The following is a 22,854-nucleotide window of genomic DNA, read 5'->3' on the forward strand; positions in this document are numbered from 1 at the left end:
ATGGCATGTGACTTGTCACGGGAGCACATTAAAAGTAAACATGGAAAGTGACTTGTCACTGGAGCACATTACAAGTTTACACAGCATGTAAGTCGTCACTGGAGCACATTACAAGTAAACATGGCAAGTGACTTGTTACTGGAGCACATCAACAGTAAACATGGCATGTGACTTGTCACTGGAGCACATCACAAGTAAATATGGCATGTGACTTGTCACTGGAGCACATTACAAGTACACATGGCATGTGACTTGTCACTGGAGCACATCACAAGTAAACATGGCATGTGACTTGTCACTGGAGCACATTACAAGTAAACATGGTATGTGACTTGCCACTGGAGCACATTACAAGTAAACATGGCATGTGACTTGTCACTGGAGCACATCACAAGTTTACATGGCATGTGACTTGTCACTGGAGCACATTACAAGTGAACATGGCATGTGACTTGTCACTGGAGCACATTACAACTAAACATGGCATGCGACTTGTCACTGGAGCACATTACAAGTACACATGGCATGTGACTTGTCACTGGAGCACATTACAAGTAAACATGGCATGTGACTTGTCACTGGAGCACATCACAAGTAAACATGGCATGTGACTTGTCACGGGAGCTCATTAAAAGTATACATGGCATGTGACTTGTCACTGGAGCACAATAATAGGATACATGGCATGTGACTTGTCACTGGAGCACATTAATAGGATACATGGCATGTGACTTGTCACTGGAGCACATTAATAGGATACATGGCATGTGACTTGTCACTGGAGCACATTACAAGTATACATGGCATGTGACTTGTCACTGGAGCACATTACAAGTATACATGGCATGTGACTTGTCACTGGAGCACATTACAAGTATACATGGCATGTGACTTGTCACTGGAGCACATTACAAGTACACATGGCATGTGACTTGTCACTGGAGCACATCACAAGTAAACATGGCATGAGACTTGTCACTGGAGCACATTAATAGGATACATGGCATGTGACTTGTCACTGGAGCACATTACAAGTAAACATGGCATGTGACTTGTCACTGGAGCACATTACAAGTATACATGGCATGTGACTTGTCACTGGAGCACATTACAAGTATACATGGCATGTGACTTGTCACAGGAGCACATAACAAGTAAATGTGACTTGTCACTGGAGCACATTACAAGTAAATGTAACTTGTCACAGGAGTACATAACAAGTAAATGTAACTTGTCACTGGAGCACATAACAAGTAAATGTGACTTGTCACTGGAGCACATTACAAGTAAATGTGACTTGTCACAGGAGCACATCACAACAGGATTTCTCTCAGGACACATAAACAAATCATCACTGATACTGTCAATGAAAACAGGCCTGCGATGCCCATAAAAAGGCCACCTTGCCGCCAGTCAATCCAGGCCTACAGAGCCTGGGTCTAAGATAATTAATCTATTCATGGGACTCCAGTCTGGCTGTCTTCACAGACAATGTGGGGATATTGATTCTCAGACAAAGCAGCATCCCAACTTGGGACACATTTGAGCTACTAAGCAGTTAGAGAACTTTTCACTTTTGCCTGAAAGCTGAATGATTGACAACATCTCAACTCCATATTCCTTCAGCAACTAGATGTTCCTGAACATGACCCGGTTCCATACTTTCCTAACTGACTTCGTGAGGTCATCAGTTTCCTCATACATGTTGTACTACATATTGTACTACATATTGTACTACATGTTGTACTACATATTGTACTACATGTTGTACTACATGTTGTACTACATATTGTACTACATATTGTACTACATGTTGTACTACATATTGTACTACATGTTGTACTACATGTTGTACTACATGTTGTACTACATATGGTACTACATGTTGTACTACTTATGGTACTACATATGGTACTACATGTTGTACTACATGTTGTACTACATTTTGTACTACATGTTGTACTACCTCTTTGTACTACATGTTGTATTACATATTGTACTACATGTTGTACTACATGTTGTACTACATATTGTACTACATGTTGTACTACATGTTGTACTACATGTTGTACTACATATTGTACTACATATTGTACTACATATTGTACTACATGTTGTACTACATATTGTACTACATGTTGTACTACATGTTGTGCTACTCACGGGGAAAACACGCAGCAATTTTCAAATGTGAATTACTGACGTTGCTCGACTTTTGACCATCAGTATCAATGTCTAGAATTGTCAAGGATGGCAAATTATTAGGGGGATAAATATCCCAGTCTACTGAAGCCAGTATATCAGTTACTAAAGCTGGTTTGTTGCTATTTACAGAGTATTTTGTTCCACTGACTTAGTAACATAGTAATTATATGTTTGTCCCCAGTGTTCAGTGCCATGTTCATTGCTTGCAAATAGGTCGTCAGGACCAACTACTGATACCAAACTCACAAGAAAATAGGAATTATTATTTGTCAATATCTCTGCCTTGATGCAATATACATCAGCCTTCTGTTGAGAGAATATCTGCAACCTCTTAGGCAGAGCTAGGCCAGTAAAACCTGAATGATCGGATCAACAGATGCAGTTAGGGGGATAAGAAATATGTCTATCACTGGCCCGGAACTACTCATGCACGGCAGCGTGTGTGTCTCAGTCACCTGCCTCCGCAACATCGACCCACACAGGTCAGTGATGTGCATCCAGGCAGAACCACCCTCAACTAACGTGTACACTCAGTATTGAGAAGAAACACATCAATCATCACCATGACAACGTATTGGTCTATAGAGGATGTCTCTATGGTAACCTCATATATTTCTAAAACATTCTGTGACATTGTGAGGATCATGGAAACTCCAGATCACCTGAATGTTTGGTTCCAGCTGAGTGCCCTTAAACTTGAGGGGAACATAAGCGGATATAAAGGGAATATAATCCATATGACCTACATTTCCCACTGTGACCTGGACATCTTAAATGAACAAGCACCTGCCACCTCAGTTGTCTTGATTTACCACTGATGTAGGCGGCTCCCTAACTATACATGCAGTTGAGAGAGAGAGAGAGAGAGAGAGAGAGAGAGAGAGAGAGAGAGAGAGAGAGAGAGAGAGAGAGAGAGAGAGAGAGAGAGAGAGAGAGAGAGAGAATTGTTGACTGATGGAGCATTACAATTAGAGGAATTAGATAATTTCTCATAACACCCTCCACATTCCTCAAATATTACTATTATGGTTATAAGGGATGTAGTCAAATAACATGTGCAAACTGTTAATTACAGCGTGTGATTGCTAACTCCCAGCTACACACAGACACAAGGTGATGTAACCGCACAACTGTAAATACAGCCTAACACTACAGCAAAGTGTGTTCAACGCTTTCATTACCTGTACAAATATTAGTCAAGCATGCAGTAATGACCCACGAATGTGTGGTTGTTTGTGCCATATTGATGTCACATTCAAGAGCTCATTAATGTTGGCTGTTATTGACATAAGCCCCCTGTTTACACAACACCCAGCATAACAGAGCCGGTTCATCAGCTCTCACCTTTCAAAGGTAATCCTACTCAAAGCATCGTTAGTGATTAGATACCTGTCATCACTGTCAATAGTCTTGTTTAGTGAGAGGCATAGCTGATCATATTTCACCCTGTCAATCACCAGAACACGAGCAAGGTGATCACCACAATGAATGAATAGAGCTTTTACGAACATCAGTACTTCTTCAGGTGCTGATCGTGGACAACTACCCAACTAACAGGTGATAAAGTCGAGTAGTAATGAACAAGCATTTGTTGAAGAGAATCTCCCGACAAGATGGCTGCATGTCAATCACACTGCAGTGAGTTCAGAGGTCATACAGAATAGGTTGCCTTCAAATACTCATATATTAAAACAATGTCTTCATAGGGAATGAACAAACATTAGACAATCATCAGTATTTTATGAGGGTAAATCTTATCTCCTGCATAGATACAGGCTGGAGCCTTCTAGAAAATAAATGATGTGTGTCGGTACAGGGGACACCATAGACACTTGGTATACCATTCAGAACATAGGTGTGATGCCTTCACAAAGGAAGCTGGACGGATAATTACCTCACTATACCTCACCTCACCTCACCCCACCCCACCTCACCTCACCCCACCCCAACCTCACCTCACCCCACCTCACCTCACCTCACCCCCACCTCACCTCACCCCACCTCACCCCACCCCACCCCACCCCACCCAACCCAACCCACCTCACCTCACCTCACACCTCACCTCACCTTTACGTGGGCAGGCAGGACGAGGCAATACTTAGGACAACCCTGCCCGATGGAAACTAAACATGCCTAATTGCTACAACATGAAAGAAGTTTACAAACTGGGGTGAAAGTAGTTCCGCTTCCGTGTAAGTGTGTGAGTGAGTGAGTGAGTGAGTGAGTGAAGCAGGGAGGCAGAGAGAGAGACAGGGGTGGATGGTCAATGTGATTCTGATAAGCAGGAGTCTGGTATACCAAAGTTCCAAGGAAACTAAACATTCCTAATTCATACTACATGAAAGAAGTTTACAAACCGTGGTGAAAGTAGTTGAGACAGGGGTGGATGGTCAATGTGATTCTGATAAGCAGGAGTCTGGTATAAATGGTATACCCAACACACTGTACCACATGGCCAATGATGTTGATGGACATTTATCTGAGTGCCACCAATATCCTGATTAAATAGAGTGGTGGAGGTGGAGCCCCCCAGTGTACAACGTGTGGCTGCCTGCAGGGGTGTGGCTGGTACTGCAGAGCTGTTCCAAGGGTCAGTGTGTAGGGGGACTTACGGACTCTCCTTGTCAGATTATCCCAACATATCTGTGTCAACATAACCATTTAGAATTGCTTTATGATACCCAAAGTTTAACTTGTTGGCCAGACAACGGGGCTGAACAGGAATCTGCCGGGACGATGTAGTAACATCATGTCAATATGCCCTCCACTGCTTGTTTAACGTCGCACTCAGCAACATTCCAGCTATATGACGATGGTCGGTAAATAATTAAGTTTGGACCAGACAATCCTGTGATTGACATCATGAACATCGATTTGCACAATTGGAATACAATGACATGTATCAACTAAGTCAGCGAGCCTGACCACCAGATCCCGTTAGGCGCCTCTTACGACAAGCAAAGTCGCCTTTCACAGCAAGCAAGACCTATGATTGCTCATGGGACAGTGTCCTTCATGGCAGCAGTCACAGGTCAAAGGTTAGTTTCACAACAGGATCTTATGTAGACAATACCACAGTTCACCTCATTACATCGGCAAATCAAACAATTTAAAGCTTATGTCATTTCAGACTAAATGCCACAGGGCCATGATAACACAGGCAGCCATGATAACACAGGCGGTCAACTCAGTTATAATTGACTAATTAGTCATGAGCAGCTAATCACTTGGAACATCGATCATTACATAAGAGAAATCTGGCGTCTATGTTCAGGAGGACATGATAAACTGGTGATGGTGAACAACCAGAGACGAAGGTTGGACTGGTCTGGTATTTATTGCTGGCTGTCCCCGACAACTGAAAAGTGTCCCCAAGTCGTAAAGTTTGGGTAGTATCAGGTTGTGGTCCACCACTGGCTGCACGGCGACACGCCACGACCCCCTGCACTGTCTTCCATGACAACCAGATCTGCTACACAGACAACCCACCTTCATAGGCTGCCACGATGGCAGTGCAGAATTAACACAGTGTGATTGATGCACTCACACTAAATCACTTCTGCATATTTTCACCACCTTGATTCAAACAGTGATACTTATAGTTTGTGTCCCTTTTGACCTTCCATAGCCCTGTCACTACACAGGTGACACATGTGCCCTATGCCTCCCGACAACACACAAGTAATGGCACCTAGCATCATAATAACAAATAACAACGTCTACAGTAATGTCATCAGGCATTTAGAAGCTGGAGTATTAATGAAGACAGGACCGACTTACAGACTGAAAGTCATGATCAAAACCTGTGTTCAGCATCTCCAATAGATATCTTCCCCTTCCCCTCCCCCTCCCCCACCACTCACAGCCCATGCATATCTGTGTATTGTGTCAGTGACCAGGATGAGTACGTCCTGCTGATGTCGCTGCTGCATGGCACTGTGCCATTAAATGCCTGCTGCAGTCTTTAATGATCAGATAATGCCTGTCATAAAGCAGCCACCCGCCTAAACGCAGGCTGTTTTGGACATGTCACAAACTAGGAGATGTTCAACTCCCTGGGAAATGATGCATGGCCTACCTTTCAGACAGTGAAGCCTATCATAGAAGGCTTTTGCTTTGAACTCTTCGGACTGAAACCCAGACCTGTACCCCGCCATCCCAGGTTGTAGAGGACAGTGCTACCTCATTCTGTTCACAGTAAGTATCCTCCAGTGAGTACCACTACATCATTAGTCTTTGAGCGTCCACATGTACAGGTGTACAGCCAGGCCAGTGTCCAGTCAGTGTGTGTCCAGTCAGTGTGTGTCCGGAGTGTGTGACCGGAGTGTGTGACCGGTGCGTCAACACAGCCCGCCTCAAGTAGACTATCTTCCACGTCTGCTGCACCACTGCTGAAGGGTAGGGCAGTCAACCATGAAGTGTTGGTTGTTGTCTGCCAGATCTGGGCAGGATCAATACTCGGTGGTCTTCCCGCGTGGAGAGGCCTGGCTGAGACAGAGGGAGGTTGCCTGTGGTGGGAGCACACTTGATTGGCCCTGTGTCACCAGGGTCACACTACACCCACTCCTCCTCAAGCAGGACTCCTCTCCTGTAGATGTGACTGTCGGAGATGCAAACAAGTCCGGCCTCCTATTGTCCACCTACATCAGAAGCTGCACCACCTGTTGCTTCGGTCATCACGTCAGTCTCACGACCACAGGCCACGGGACCAGCATGTTATCATTACAATCAATACTGACAGGATTCATTACCAGGGATTGTCTTACAGTAATCTCCCACTTCAAGTGTTGTCAGTCTTCATTAACATGTCTGCTTATTAGGATAATATATTCAGTGTTCATGCTTCACTGGTCATAGGAAACAAGAACCAATTACCGTGTCACGTGGGATGATAATTTCAGAAGTCACCCTTCGACACAGATGACAGACGCCGCTGGATTCAGCTACAAAGGTGACTTCATCAAACGGAGGCGGTCCCATTGACATCAACTTGGCAACAATATGAAGACAGTAAGTCTGTTATCATTCTAAAAGTCACATGTTTCAACTAGCCAGACATCATGTCACTCCCCTTCCTTACACTAACACGCACAAGATATTCACCAGTAGCCATGATGCGCATAAAATGTCACAACCTTGACTTTGAACTTTTAAACATGTGACATTTCTAAGTTCAGTGATACGAGCTGATTCCTCGTACTCTGAACCCTGAACACAAAGAGTATCATTTGATTATTGACTAATAGATGCCACTTTTAATAATCATTGATGACTCACTGACATACAGAAGATGGCAGTTGCTAATAACTGGCTGCATGTACACGGTGAGACTGCTGCCGAGTAGGGACAGCAACGTTGGAGGGTTTCTGTCAGTAGGTGTGACAGAGGTATCATTTCTTGTGCACTCGTTGGTCTTTGTTCCGCATACCCTTCATTAGCTACAGAGACAGATGGAGCAGTTCTGTGTGGAGGGGGATGATGAGCTCGATCCCAGCAGGCACACAGCCTGGCGAGTCCTCCATGTAATGCACAGCAGCAACATATAAAATACACCCCATTATCCTGATTAAGAAAAATGTCCTTCACTGAGAATACAACAAAGGACGTACTGGGGGCTTGACTTCTGTTTGATATTTACAGATGTTCAAGATTCATATTCAATTCATATAAGTTTTCTTTTCATTCTTATTAGTATTTTTGTTATTAATGTACCCTTTCACAAAGTTTGTTCTAAGATATGTTCGCTGAGTGGAGTATAAATTTAGCATCATTCATCAATAATATCCGTTTTCCTATGAAATTTCAAATTATCTCAGTAAATGTGCCAGTACTTGACTTCAGCTCCCGACATATTCTGCCGCCCAATCCCTGTTGTGGAGGGAGGTAATCCCTCTTTCCTACAGTGAGATCCCCCCCAGGAACTCAACCCCTCCATGATAATCCTTGACCAGCATCTCACACCTCCCTGCCTTGTGTGGCGAGAATGATTATGTCCTGACTTGACACCAGGTGGTGCGTCTCGGTTGTGTGTGTAAAGTAGATCACTGAACCACATATCAACACATTCACTGAAATTCAAACATCATTAGTCTGTCCCTGTGACCATGGTGACCAGGAAAACAGCAGTAACACTTGACCTCTGGTGGGTGTTGACCCCTCCATCAGGGTTAAAACACAGCTCACAACAGAGGGCATGAAGGAAACAGTCAACAGTGTTCATGCAATTAAACCAGCGCATGTCATCAATGATGACAATTGGGGGAGCTACGGGGTTCCAGGCTTGTCCAACATCATGGCCTTATCACACAGGGGTGATGTTGATCAATGATGACAATCGGGGGAGCTATGACCAGGCAATGACCAGTTGGTTGTCTGCGACATGCTGCACCATTACCCACCCAAATGTATCCACAACGATACGAAGGCTAACAAGTCACTCATGAGCAGGCATAAATTACTCAACAGTCACAAGAGATGAAAAATGACATGCTGAAAACCCTAAGAGATGAGGTTTCATTGTTGACCATATATTACTGGCTACAAAGTATAAATCACCAACAGACCTACCCCTATCAACAGACCTATCCCACTGACCTACCAAAATACCTGGTACCTACCCCATTCAAAAGACCTACCCCAATCAATAGACCTACCAACAGACCTACCCCAATCAACAAGCCTACCCCTACAACAGACCTACCCCAAACAACAGACTTACCCCACCAGCAGACATACCAGGATATCAATGGAGACACCCAAGAAGGTAGTTCCGAGAATTACAAGACCAGGAATACCATGATCCAGCTTACACCAGCTACCCCAGTCAGCATCCCGTCATGGACATTTTCCCATTATTTACCCTTCCCACCTGCTAAGTCCTGATGTGTGTAAGGTATTACCTGACTTGACCCACTGCAGAGCTGACGCCATGGGAACATACATGACATCGTGCACGGACACACGGTACATCAAGTATCTACTGATTGTCCAGGATGCAGACACAAGGTACACCACGTATCTACCGGCTGTCCAGGCACAAGGTACACCACATATCTACCGGCTGTCAAGGCTCAAGGTACACTATGTATCTACCGGCTGTCTAGGCACAAGGTACACCACGTATCTACTGGCTGTCTAGGCACAAGGTACACCACGTATCTACCGGCTGTCTAGGCACAAGGTACACTATGTATCTACCGGCTGTCCTGACACAAGGTATGCCACATATGGACTGGCTGTCCAGACACAAGGTACACCACGTATCTACCGGCTGTCCAGGCACAAGGTACACCACGTATCCCACTGGCTATCCATGTTGCAAGGTACATCACATATCAATGTTCAGCTGTTGATGGGAGGAGACTTGCCCCATCCTGCACATCCAGACTGCCCCACCAGGCTGTGTTTGCTGGTTCCCATAGATCCCACACACAAGAATGTCAGGTACATGAAGGTGACAAAGAAAACCGTGCTTGTCAAACACTGCCACTGAAATCAATGTGCCATCAATATCTCCAACCACACATACCCCTTAATACACAACATTTACCAAGCTATTTACAGCACGTGACTGTGTTAACTTAACTGATGGATCAGAGATCTATTTCAGTGAGGTAATATGCAGTGGACTGTTTAGTGTCGCACTGACACAGCGAGCAGCTCGACACCTCCAGCGACACCTCAGTCCTCCGCACTGACACAGCGAGCTGCTCCACACCTCCAGCAGCACCTCAGTCCTGACCCTAGTGCGTGCTGGTGAGGATGGTGATGAGACAGTCAGCCATACATGTTTACATTGGATCCTGTTAGTTTCATGTAAACAACAGAACTCTACTTCCTCAAATAAACACTATCTGAAATGTATGGGAGATAGTAAATAATTGGTATTAAAACCACTCAGTGAGAAACACTCCCAACATCTGCACTCAACATTCAAGGTTTGGTTGACTGATATCTCAAACAGAGATTCACAAGATTCTGTTCTCACTGACCAGTCCTAGGTGAATATGTCTCACGATCACTCATACCACCATCGCATACCACATATGTAGGCACATATCTCACCTACCTAACCACCATGACACACTGTATATGTAGGCATATATCACCCATCTAACCCCAATGACACACTGTATATGTAGGAATATATCTCACCTATCTAACCCCAATAAAACACTGTATATGTAGGCACATATCTCACCTATCTAACCCCAATAAAACACTGTATGTGTAGGCACATATCTCACCCCAATAAAACACTGTATATGTAGGCACATATCTCACCCATCTAACCCCAATAAAACACTGAACGTGTAGGCACATATCTCACCTATCTAACCCCAATAAAAAAAATGCATGTGTAGGCACATATCTCACCTATCTAACGCCAATAAAACACTGTATGTGTAGGCACATATCTCACCTATCTAACCCCAATAAAACACTGTATGTGTAGGCAAATATCTCACCTATCTAACCCCAATAAAACACTGTATGTGTAGGCACATATCTCACCTATCTAACCCCAATAAAACACTGTATGTGTAGGCACATATCTCACCCTCCAACCCTAATGAAACACTGTATGTGTAGGCACATATCTCACCCATCTAACCCCAATAAAACACTGTTATGTGTAGGCACATATCTCATCTATCTAACCCTAATGAAACACTGTATGTGTAGGCACATATCTCACCTATCTAACCCCAACAAAACACTATGTGTAGGCACATATCTCATCTATCTAACCCTAATGAAACACTGTATGTGTAGGCACATATCTCACCTATCTAACCCCAATAAAACACTGTATGTGTAGGCAAATATCTCACCTATCTAACCCCAATAAAACACTGTATGTGTAGGCACATATCTCACCTATCTAACCCCAATAAAACACTGTATGTGTAGGCACATATCTCACCTATCTAACCCCAATAAAACACTGTATGTGTAGGCACATATCTCACCCTCCAACCCTAATGAAACACTGTATGTGTAGGCACATATCTCACCCATCTAACCCCAATAAAACACTGTTATGTGTAGGCACATATCTCATCTATCTAACCCTAATGAAACACTGTATGTGTAGGCACATATCTCACCTATCTAACCCCAACAAAACACTATGTGTAGGCACATATCTCATCTATCTAACCCTAATGAAACACTGTATGTGTAGGCACATATCTCACCTATCTAACACCAATAAAACACTGTATGTGTAGGCACATATTTCATCTATCTAACCCCAATGACACACTGTATGTGTAGGCATATATCTCATCTATCTAACCCCAATGACACACTGTATGTGTAGGCATATATCTCACCCCTTCTGCACATGTGAGTGCGTGAAAGCTGTTTAACGCCGTTAACAATCTTCCATATGTATCATAAAGGCCAATTAACAGTCTTTGTCTGACAAACCAAGGGTTGATAAAATGTGCAACATGATTGCGAACATCACAAGACCACAGTACAAGGGTGTCAGAAAATGTAAACCATTTTCTCCTCATGTCCAGCATGGAACACAAGGCATAGACACACCATTCATCATCCCTACCCCATTCCCACCTTGATATACTGAACACTCCATCACCCTGGTATACTGAACACCCCACCATGCTGGTATACTGAACACCCCACCACCCTGGTATACTGGACACCCCGTCACCCTGGTATACTCAACACCCCACCACCCTGGTATACTGGACACCCCGTCACCCTGGTATACTGGACACCCCGTCACCCTGGTATACTCAACACCCCAGCATGCTGGTATACTCAACACCCCACCACCCTGGTATACTGGACACCCCGTCACCCTGGTATACTGAACACCCCACCACCCTGGTATACTCAACACCCCACCTTGCTGGTATACTCAACACCCCACCTTGCTGGTATACTGAACACCACACCACCTTGGTATACTCAACACCCCACCACCCTGGTATACTGAACATCCCGTCACCCTGGTATACTGAACACCCCACCATGCTGGTATACTCAACACCCCACCTTGCTGGTATACTCAACACCCCACCACCCTGGTATACTCAACACCCCACCATGCTGGTATACTCAACACCCCACCACCCTGGTATACTCAACACCCCACCTTGCTGGTATACTGAACACCCACCTTGCTGGTATACTGAACATCCCGTCACCCTGGTATACTGAACACCCCACCTTGCTTGTAAACTGAACACCCCACCTCCCTAGTATACTGAACACCCCACCTTGCTGGTATACTGAACAACCCACCACCCTGGTATACTGAACACCCCACCTTGCTTGTATACTGAACAACCCACCACCCTGGTATACTCAACACCCCACCTTGCTGGTATACTGAACACCCCACCACCCTGGTATACTCAACACCCCACCATGCTGGTACACTGAACAACCCACCACCCTGGTATACTGAACACCCCCCACCCTGGTATACTCAACACCCCACCATCCTGGTATACTCAACACCCCACCACCCTGGTATACTCAACACCCCACCACCCTGGTATACTCAACACCCCACCTTGCTGGTATACTGAACATCCCGTCACCCTGGTATACTCAACACCCCACCACCCTGGTATACTCAACACCCCACCACCCTGGTATACTCAACACCCCACCACCCTGGTATACTCAACACCCCACCACCCTGGTATACTCAACACCCCATCACCCTGGTATACTCAACACCCCACCTTGCTGGTATACTCAACACCCCATCACCCTGGTATACTCAACACCCCACCACCCTGGTATACTCAACACCCCACCACCCTGGTATACTCAACACCCCATCACCCTGGTATACTCAACACCCCACCTTGCTGGTATACTGAACAACCCACCACCCTGGTATACTCAACACCCCACCACCCTGGTATACTCAACACCCCATCACCCTGGTATACTCAACACCCCACCACCCTGGTATACTCAACACCCCACCACCCTGGTATACTCAACACCCCACCACCCTGGTATACTCAACACCCCACCACCCTGGTATACTGAACACCCCACCACCCTGGTATACTCAACACCCCATCACCCTGGTATACTGAACACCCCATCACCCTGGTATACTGAACACTCCACCAGCCTGGTATACTGGACACCCCACCACCCTGGTATACTCAACACCCCACCACCCTGGTATACTCAACACCCCACCACCCTGGTATACTCAACACTCCACCAGCCTGGTATACTCAACACTCCACCAGCCTGGTATACTGAACACCCCATCACCCTGGTATACTCAACACTCCACCAGCCTGGTATACTGGACACCCCACCACCCTGGTATACTGAACACCCCATCACCCTGGTATACTCAACACTCCACCAGCCTGGTATACTGGACACCCCATCACCCTGGTATACTCAACACTCCACCAGCCTGGTATACTGGACACCCCACCACCCTGGTATACTGAACACCCCACCACCCTGGTATACTCAACACCCCACCACCCTGGTATACTGAACACCCCACCACCCTGGTATACTCAACACCCCACCACCCTGGTATACTCAACACTCCACCAGCCTGGTATACTCAACACTCCACCAGCCTGGTATACTGGACACCCCACCGCCCTGGTATACTGAACACCCCCACCTTGGTATATATATATTAAACTGTTCAACCATCCTGCCATGCTAATATATAAAACACAAGACCATCCCCCACCTTGGTATATATATATATATTAAACTCTCCTACCATCCTGCCACCCTGCCACCCTGGTATATAAAACACCCCATGATCCCCCCACCCTTGCATATTGACAACCTCCACCCTGACCTCCCATCCAGTATGTTGAACCCGGGTACTTACCCTGATACAGATGAATGTCCCCCCATGCTGCATTGAAGTAGCGTCCATATTTGCACACAATGTCCACCATTTCTCTTCATCATTTCGGCCTGGCCATCAAGAACACACTACACACGGACTGACCACAGGTGCATCCCACCCTACTCCAGCAGTCTATGTCTGACACCCATTAAATATACATGTGCCAGTGTAGATACACACAAATCTGTCCATAGTGTCAGAGCTGAGGAGCTGCCAATGGTTGATTGGCTGTGTGGGGTGGAGGCTGGTGCCAGCATCAGGCTGGGAGGGTCAGGGTCTGCATGGGGGGCAGTGTTTGTACAGGACAGGAAAATATCAAACATGCACCGGACATATGCTGGGTTCACTAGGGATCCCAGACCTACGCTCCTCACACAGCGGCCTCAGTCACAGCCTTCAGTGTCTGAATAATTAATACCAGTGATATCTAAGATGTCGACCTGCTTCGCTGTGGGACACACTACGCCAACTGTTGCTCCTCTCCTGGAAAATTAACCATTGTCATGCACAAACAATGACGGGGTGAAGTGACAGTATCCGACTCTCCAGCCATGATGGTGATGCAGCAGAATTACAGGCAGGTATGTGTCACACGGCCTGGCCTGGCATGCTCAGTGGCCAATGCCCATACTGCTGGACAAACATCGGTGTCCTGACAAGAACAGCCCCATGGTGGCACCAAGGGTGGGTGTCACACGTGGAGCCACCGAACTTGTCAGATGTCGTGTGCCTGGAATCTATCTGAATCTTGGACCAACAAATGAATTGGCTCAGACCATCACAGCAGATCAGTTGATCTCAAAGACTTCCTTCCATGAAGGTTCATCAGCCATCTTCCCCACCAGGAATCTGATTGTTTGTAGCTATGCTTGCTTCTTCACCACGAGGGGAAGAGTAGATGGTGATGCCTGGTCTTGTTACTATGAGAGGCTAATCATATAACCTGGATACAAACAAATTTGTCATTGACAGTTCTGTTTCATATTGCCATCGGTTATACACATATTGTGACCAGGTCCAATAAACCTGGGCAAGAGTCCTTGTGGAGCACACTTTCAATATCTGCTAGTGGCAAGCGAGTCACGATCACCAGTTGGAGTGTGCCTCGGTCAAGCTGGTCAGTCACTGGTCACCTAATGAAACTTACATTAGATATGGAAGGTAAACAAATCGGCCCAATATTGACAAGAGCCAAAACTGATTGCCGCTGATTGTTACCTTAGAGGTCAGGGAGGTCAAGAGAGACAGCACGGTCGTGGCAAGGCTCACTCCTGACAATGTGACATATCTCCCTGATTGTTCCACGCCTGACTTCATTCACATTGGAACCCACGGAGTCGGTCAACTGTACATTTGGTGCCACTGAGTTAAACCCGCCTGTAGTCATCAAAGCTAGGACGATAAGAGGGTATATACCATCCTAACACAACCGTTGGGTCTGGTGATACCTGAACACTGCAGCACAAGACACAGCCAGGTTGCATGTTCTAAAACATAAGCAGTCACGATCAGGATTGTGTAGTTGCATGCTGCCATCGACAATCAATAGTCTCAATGCCAAATCTGTGCAACCATGGTTCGACATGGTACAAACAATGCTGAATTATAGGCTACTGAGGAGCTTCAAGATTGGAACCACTGCTCTCAATTGCTCATTAATAAATTTCTTAAATTTCCAGTTTTCCTTAAAAAAAATCTTAGCGATAAGACAATTGTAACTTCAATAATCACTGTTGAGTGATGATGTTATGAGCCTTTACTGCTGTTGAATGATTATGTTAAGAGACGTAATGACTGTTGAATGATGATGTTAAGAGACGTAATCACTGTTGAATGATGTTTTAAGTTCCATCTATTACACCAAACCCCATAGTGCTAAATACTTTGTCTTTGTTCCAAATGTGCCTCTTCACCCGCCAGTGAAAGGGTACCCGGTAGGATGAGATGGCAATGTGGGTGTTAACCTTCTAGCGCCTGACGGGCAGCTTAGTTTGCATTCTCCCCAGGGAGCTGAGAATGATTGTTGAGTGCACACTGATCCAGTGACCGGGGTAATAAGAGCGCTTTGAGCATGCCCCTGTGTGGTGTGGTAATATGCACACTGTAAATGGCCTACTTTTATTAGTATTATTATAAGTATTATTGTTAGTATTATTGTTCGTATTATTGTTCTTATATCTATGTACACCTGTGAATATCCGGGGTAGAATAGGTCTTCAGCATAAAAGGCGACTATGTAAGCATGGTAAGAGGCAACTAATGGGATCGGGTGGTCAGGCTCCCTGACTTGGTTGAAGCATGTCATTGTATCCCAATTGCATGGATCGATGCTCATGATGTCAATCACTGGATTGTCTGGTCCAGACTCGATTATTTACAGACTGCTGTCATGTAGCTGGAATATTGCTGAGTTCGGCGTTAAACAAGAAATAAACAAACAAACAATAACGTCTATGTAACTATCTATAAACATAAGCATTTCGTTATTTTTAGACATTCCAAGGAGTCCCTGAAGAGTGTCTACATGCAATGCTGGAGCCGCAGAGACAGAGATGGATCTTAAGCATAGAGGGGGAGCCAAGCCATAGACATAGCTCCCAGGCAAACAGAGGAATCGGAGGGGCCAGGTCCTTGAACATCCATCACTTACTACATCATGTTTGGATGCAGTAGAACAAGGTAAATGCAGCATATCCATCGATCCTCAACAACAAGCTTAGCCGTGACTGGAGATAACTACACGAGTGTCTGTCAGACTTCATTTATCTCACCAGCTGTTTCAAAGTGTATCATGAGCAAAAGCTTAGATCTGCCGTATTGATATCTCCAACCATGCTAGCTGATGAAAGCACAGAAAAAAGACAGACTCATAATGATCATGATATGACTTAAATCGAGCTCACTGATTTATATATAAAAAGGTGTTATACAAAAATGTAACACTTGATTTAGTACTGGTCCCGTAGGTGGTTTTTTTCCAAGAGCAACAATTATAACTTTCTGAAAGTACCACCAGGGGAAGGTGGCCACTAACAGGAATGTATTCACAACAGTATCTCATTCAATGACATTATAAACCTCTCGTCATTAACAGATCAAGCATTGTATAAATACTTGGCACCATGCCAAGGTCTATACAATACTACCAAATAAGGCTGTTGAAAACAGGTCACATGACCAGCTGGCAGTGATCAATCTCCCGTGTCACATCTTGCTCGTACACGCTTACCGCAGGTGCCCTCTACCCCGTAATCTCTTCATGTGACCCAGTGCCTTCTCTCATAACTCATGTTTATTAAGAATGATTCAAATCGTCAAAACCAGCCATAAAGCTCCAGGCGGAATACTTACTTGCATACATTGGAGAGATACTTAAACAGTTGAGAAGGCTTTGAGTTAAGCTTGGCATGAATACAGACGATTGGTTGACTTTCACACCCACGAATTCCTCACACAGCGATAATACACAGCAGTCACAACTGGCATTTCACAAACAACCAACAATACAACTCACAGAGAGTTCCAGCCAAATCAAAAAGATCAAAGAACACCTTTCAGTGCATTTTCAAATCCCATAAATTAATAGGAGTGAGTGAGTGAGTTGAGTTTTACACTGTTTTTAGCAATATTCCAGCAATTTCACTACAGAGATCAGCATCAGACATTGAACCCATGTGGGTAATCAAACAGGGTCTTTGGTGTGACAAGCAAAAGCTTTAACCACTAGGCTAACCCACCACCCCCATAAAACCATGATAGCATTAAACCAGGATTCTCTCAATGACATGACCTGTTAAAGCAGGATTCTCTCAATGACATGACCCGTTAAGCCAGGATTCTCTCAATGACATGACCCGTTAAGTCAGGATTCTCTCAATGAAATGACCTGTTAAGTCAGGATTCTCTCAATGACATGACCCGTTAAGTCAGGATTCTCTCAATGACATGACCTCCCCATCAGAACTTATAACACGTGAATTCCGCAGCATGCAGATCATGAAGTCCATCTGAACAATATAGATAGATGCCTGCCTGCCTGCCTGCACACACCCTGCCCGGGACCCAGCTTGGTGTAGGTACAACATATTCTTTGTACAGACTGAGCAACATTTAGTTAACACTCCTTGCATCCAAAATGTTCATCAGCTTGTACAGAATACAGCTCACATCTCAAAGAATGTCAGTCAAAAAATGTTGATGGTTATTTTTGCAATACAATCTCCCAAAGAAAATTTGGTCAGGAACAAAACAAAATAACTTGAATTGGGCATTTATTTGTGAGTCGTCACATATGGGTATGCACAATGTTTAATTTGGTCCTTTTAGCAAGGCACTTGTCACCCTGAACATCAGTTAAAATGATTCTACATGTTCTACATTGTGTTCTATGGGGTGAAAGAGTATTCTCCATTTATTTGAAACAACAGGCATAACTTTAATCATGCTTAATTATATATCCACACAAACCAAATCAGAGGTTAGCATTCCCAAACATAAGGGTGGAGGGTCTTCTTGAACAATTTGGAGGACAAGGCAAGCAGAGTTGCCTCCCTTACAGACAGTGGTTGAAGCACTGTCCCAGTGTATTTACAAGTCACAGCCATTCACAATATCAAGGACAGATCACACGGGTGTGTGGTACAGTTAAAAAACATTAAACACTGGCCAGTACTTCCTTGATCAGGAAGCTGGTGATGTTGTGTTGACGGAGAACATGCTACTTGTCACGAGGTTGGTTAATTGGAGTCACACCCAACAAAACCACAGTGACGTAGTTTAACTTCTAAACCAACCAAGGCCAGACGCCACGAGGAACCAAGCCACACACACATGCAACTGGTTCACTACATTGTGTATAAATCAGGCGATGAGATGTCATATTATGTGGGTTGTGTTTTTTCAAATTATATTGCCCTTTGAGCCACATTGAGCACACTGATTGATATGCTGAAAGGGCTCCTTATCAAGCTTATGCATGCGATTACATTGCTAAATCAAGTTTCACATATAGTTCCAAATCTGCAAATCAACATTTGGTAAATGTGCTACAACGTGACAAACACAACAAATCACAACAACAAAATATCTCATAAAATGAAGGATTCTTGGATCATTACACCAGGACATGAACATAATGAAGGCAGTTTCTGGTTGAAAGATGACAATGACCCTTGGTCCTGACACACATGAAACTGAATCCTGACCAGGTAACATTTAGACTCAAAACCAGCAGTATATTTTTTAGTCACAACATCAGTTATACATATTTCACAGATCAAACAGGTCATTTTCCTGTCGAATCATGTGAAACTCTCCACCAGTCTCTCAGTTTCAGTATGAGTCAGAGCTGAACACTCACAGGACATTACATAATACGTCACCATTTGTTTTCCAAACCCTTATAGTATCTTTTTTTAAAATTATTTTTATTCACATGTTACTCAAACACAGTATACAAGAGCACATGGTCAGCGACAACTGGTGTTCCAAATGATACATACAACAATGTTGAAATGTGCAGGTCAGTTAATAACCTGTCAAGATAGTGATAATGTTTCTTTGTATATTCTTTGCATATTTATATACTATCAGTAATATAGTTTTCTACCAACAACTTAATACATGTAGTTGCATAATGAGACATATATAAAATATTTTACATGAAGGTTCAGAAATTCAAATACAGGATCAGTATTATCTTTTGAATCATACAATAAAGAATAGATTGAAAGAGTTAGCTTTGCATACTCATTAAGGAATATTTCATAATTTTCCATCATCAATATGTCACCATGAATCACTGACAGACAAGTGATGTTCTTCTAACACTATCCTTATTTCCATACTGATCACTAGTTGCAGATCCTGTTGCCATGGTATCGGTGTCAGGTAGATAATATAGGTTATCATAGAAGTGATCAGGAGAGAAGAAATGGAATATCACTGTAGTGCCATCACAAATCTATGTGCGTTAGTTAGTTATGGTCAGTTTGGTCTTGTTTTCTATTGCATGATGTTACTTTCTATTCAGCAAATACTACTAATTAACACCTTTTCATGGTACTGTGTTTAGGTATGTAATGCTTGCCCTGGTATAACAACAGTGTTCAAATAAGCAGAATATGTCCTGCAAAGACAACAGCACTTAGGTAAGTAGCATATTTTCCTATAATGACAACATTACTTAGGTAAGTAGCATATTGTCCTGAAGTGACAAAAGTGTTCAGGTAAGTAGCATATTTGCCTATATTGACAAAAGTGTTTAGGTAAGTAGTATATGTCCTACCTTGCAACAGTGTTCAGGTAAATAGTATACATCCTGTAACAATGAATGGTACTCACGCTGCAAGTTCTGTATGGCCATCTGTATCCCCTTTCCTGGCATGCCACGCCCATCCAAAGGAAGACTGGACCCTAGGCGGCCCGGGGCAGGGGACTGGCCCCGGGGTGACATCCCGGGACTGGGACTGCCACTGCGGGGGCTGAAGTTGCCAGTGAGGGAAGAGTAGGAGCTGGCAGGGCTCATGCCACGCCCCTTTTTGTCTGCCATCTTGTTGTTGTCAGCGAGAGTTGTGGAAATATGTACACATGGTAGTCCTGTCTTGTGCTACTCTACATGGCTGAAACAAACAGGCTCAGGTCACAACCAGATTCAATGATTCACATGCTTTTCAGGGAGAAGGAAATACAAAAGCAGTCATGGTTAACTGACATACATCATTCAGCCCTGGCGTTGCCGGTCGGGTACGTCTTGTACTCCCCACCCCTGCAGCTGCGTTGTTATAATGCACAACAACACGAAACAGCAAACTGATTGACAACAGCTAGTTTGAATACCTTTATTTTATAAACATTCAATGCACTAACAATTGCTAAACTAGAACTAACTTCCTGAAACTGACAACTGTATGCAATAGTGAGCATGTTCTGTACCGTGACAGGCAAACCATGCCCTCCATACACAACTTGAAAGTTTGCGTTACCTCAGCTATATATTTACATCTTATTCATGTTGATTAACCTGCCATAAATAATAAAACAATTGCCATGATTGGATAATGTTTTGTTTTATTGTGTACATGGTATGTCATAACACCAGGTGTCTATGTTCTATCACTCTGGAGCCAGTATTTCCAAGTCACACTAACTTGTAACTATTGACATCAGAGAAAGATGACAAGGAAGTTGAAGAATGCAACAAAGTCACACATGGAAGTAAAAGCCATTCAAGGAGACTGACAATAAAGGTGGGAATGAGAGACAACATTCATTTCAGCCACATGACTACCAATATCCATGTACATGATGTACAATACAGACATGCTATATGTGGTGCAACGTACACAGCACTTCCTGACTGGACAACAGGGTGTTGTGTAACCTGTGTCTCGTCCATTGATCATGCTGATTGGCACCAATGACAGCTAACACAAAGTGGTTAGTTCCAAAGCAGCTGAGAATAGTATCCAACACTGCTACCCATCAAGGTTGTTTTACTTACATATATATGTATAGTGTTGGGTCGGGCTGGCTAAAAAGTCAATAATCAAAATTATCGTTGATGGGAGGAAATATCAACGATTATCGTATGAAACTGCTGTCATCGATAATAACTCATATAAACTACTGCCATGAAAATAAAAGTTTAGATTTACCAAAACAGAGTTGTTATTGTCAATAATGTCACTTGTCAAAGACAGAAAGCCACCGTTTTACAAAGTAATCCATGCTTAAATGTGTCACAGCTCACCAAAGGCGTGAAATCTGTTGATATTTATCAATATTTGATTGATATTTAGTCAGCGATTATCAATCTCTTTGACCTATATCCATAGCCAACCCTAGTGTTGGGTCCCTCTAACCATTAACTAATGCACACAATACAAGTTATACCAGCACAAAATAGCCATGATAAATAGAATATTGAATATTGAATAAAAATGTTCCAGTCATAGTAGAGTATACTGTCTCATATACACAATGCCCCAGTCTTAATGGAGTATACTGTTTCATATACACAATGTTCCAGTCACAGGTGGAGTATACTGTCTCATATACACAATGTTCCAGTCATAGTGGAGTATACTGTCTCATATACACAATGTTCCAGTCATGGTGGAGCCTACTGTCTCATAGACACAATGTTACGGTCTTAGTGGAGTATACTGTCTCATATACACAATGTTCCAGTCTTATCGGTGTATACTGTTTCATATACACAATGTTCCTGTCATAGTCGAGTATACTGTCTCATAGACACAATGTTCCAGTCTTAGTGGTGTATACTGTCTTATATACACAATGTTCCAGTCTCAATGCAGTATGCCCTCTCATATACACAAGTTTCTAACTATGTAAACTTCGCCCAAAACCTACCATAATCAGTTGTGGCTGACGTTTGATGAAGTTGTTAGTACTTAAGTGTAAAGTAGTTGTGCAAGTCACTGGCCGGATGCCCCCTATGTAAGTTGTAAATACTTTCTGAATGGCTGGCATTTGACAACAAGTACCGGCACGCTCGACAATTGCCCCTCTAAATCCAACCCTGTCAACGCTCGTGTTGCTGTCTAACTTCGGTAATGTCAGTTGAGAATCGGGAGATCTACCATGAAGTGTATCGACTGATCAATATCAGCTGCGTCGTCTCAGACAGTACATAGATGTGTCCACATAGCCCCACCCGTCCCAGGCGCAGCTTCTGAGACACTTGTTAGTTGGGAGTCACAAGCGCAGAGCGTATGCACAGAGGCGGTGCA

At 43.9% G+C, this 22,854-nt stretch overlaps 1 protein-coding gene across 9 annotated transcripts in view; it reads right to left on the reverse strand.

Annotated features, from left to right (window-relative positions):
• The window catches only part of LOC139442832 (muscle-specific protein 300 kDa-like), a 265,153-nt gene that overhangs the window by 237,995 nt on the left and 4,304 nt on the right, over positions 1 to 22,854 (reverse strand). For 7 of the 9 annotated variants that reach the window (XM_071223727.1, XM_071223730.1, XM_071223728.1 and 4 more), the window contains exon 2: positions 20,441 to 20,718. In XM_071223727.1, coding sequence (XP_071079828.1) covers positions 20,441 to 20,648 — 208 coding nt within the window. In that variant the 5' untranslated portion in view covers positions 20,649 to 20,718. Of the gene's footprint in view, positions 1 to 6,283; positions 6,632 to 9,104; positions 9,192 to 20,440; positions 20,719 to 22,854 lie in introns of those variants that run through there. The other 2 variants (XM_071223732.1, XM_071223731.1) reach the window with 2 other exon arrangements.

Source organism: Haliotis cracherodii, unplaced genomic scaffold, assembly GCF_022045235.1.
Source record: "Haliotis cracherodii isolate W230 unplaced genomic scaffold, xgHalCrac1.p SCAF_5, whole genome shotgun sequence".
NCBI lineage: Eukaryota > Metazoa > Mollusca > Gastropoda > Lepetellida > Haliotidae > Haliotis > Haliotis cracherodii.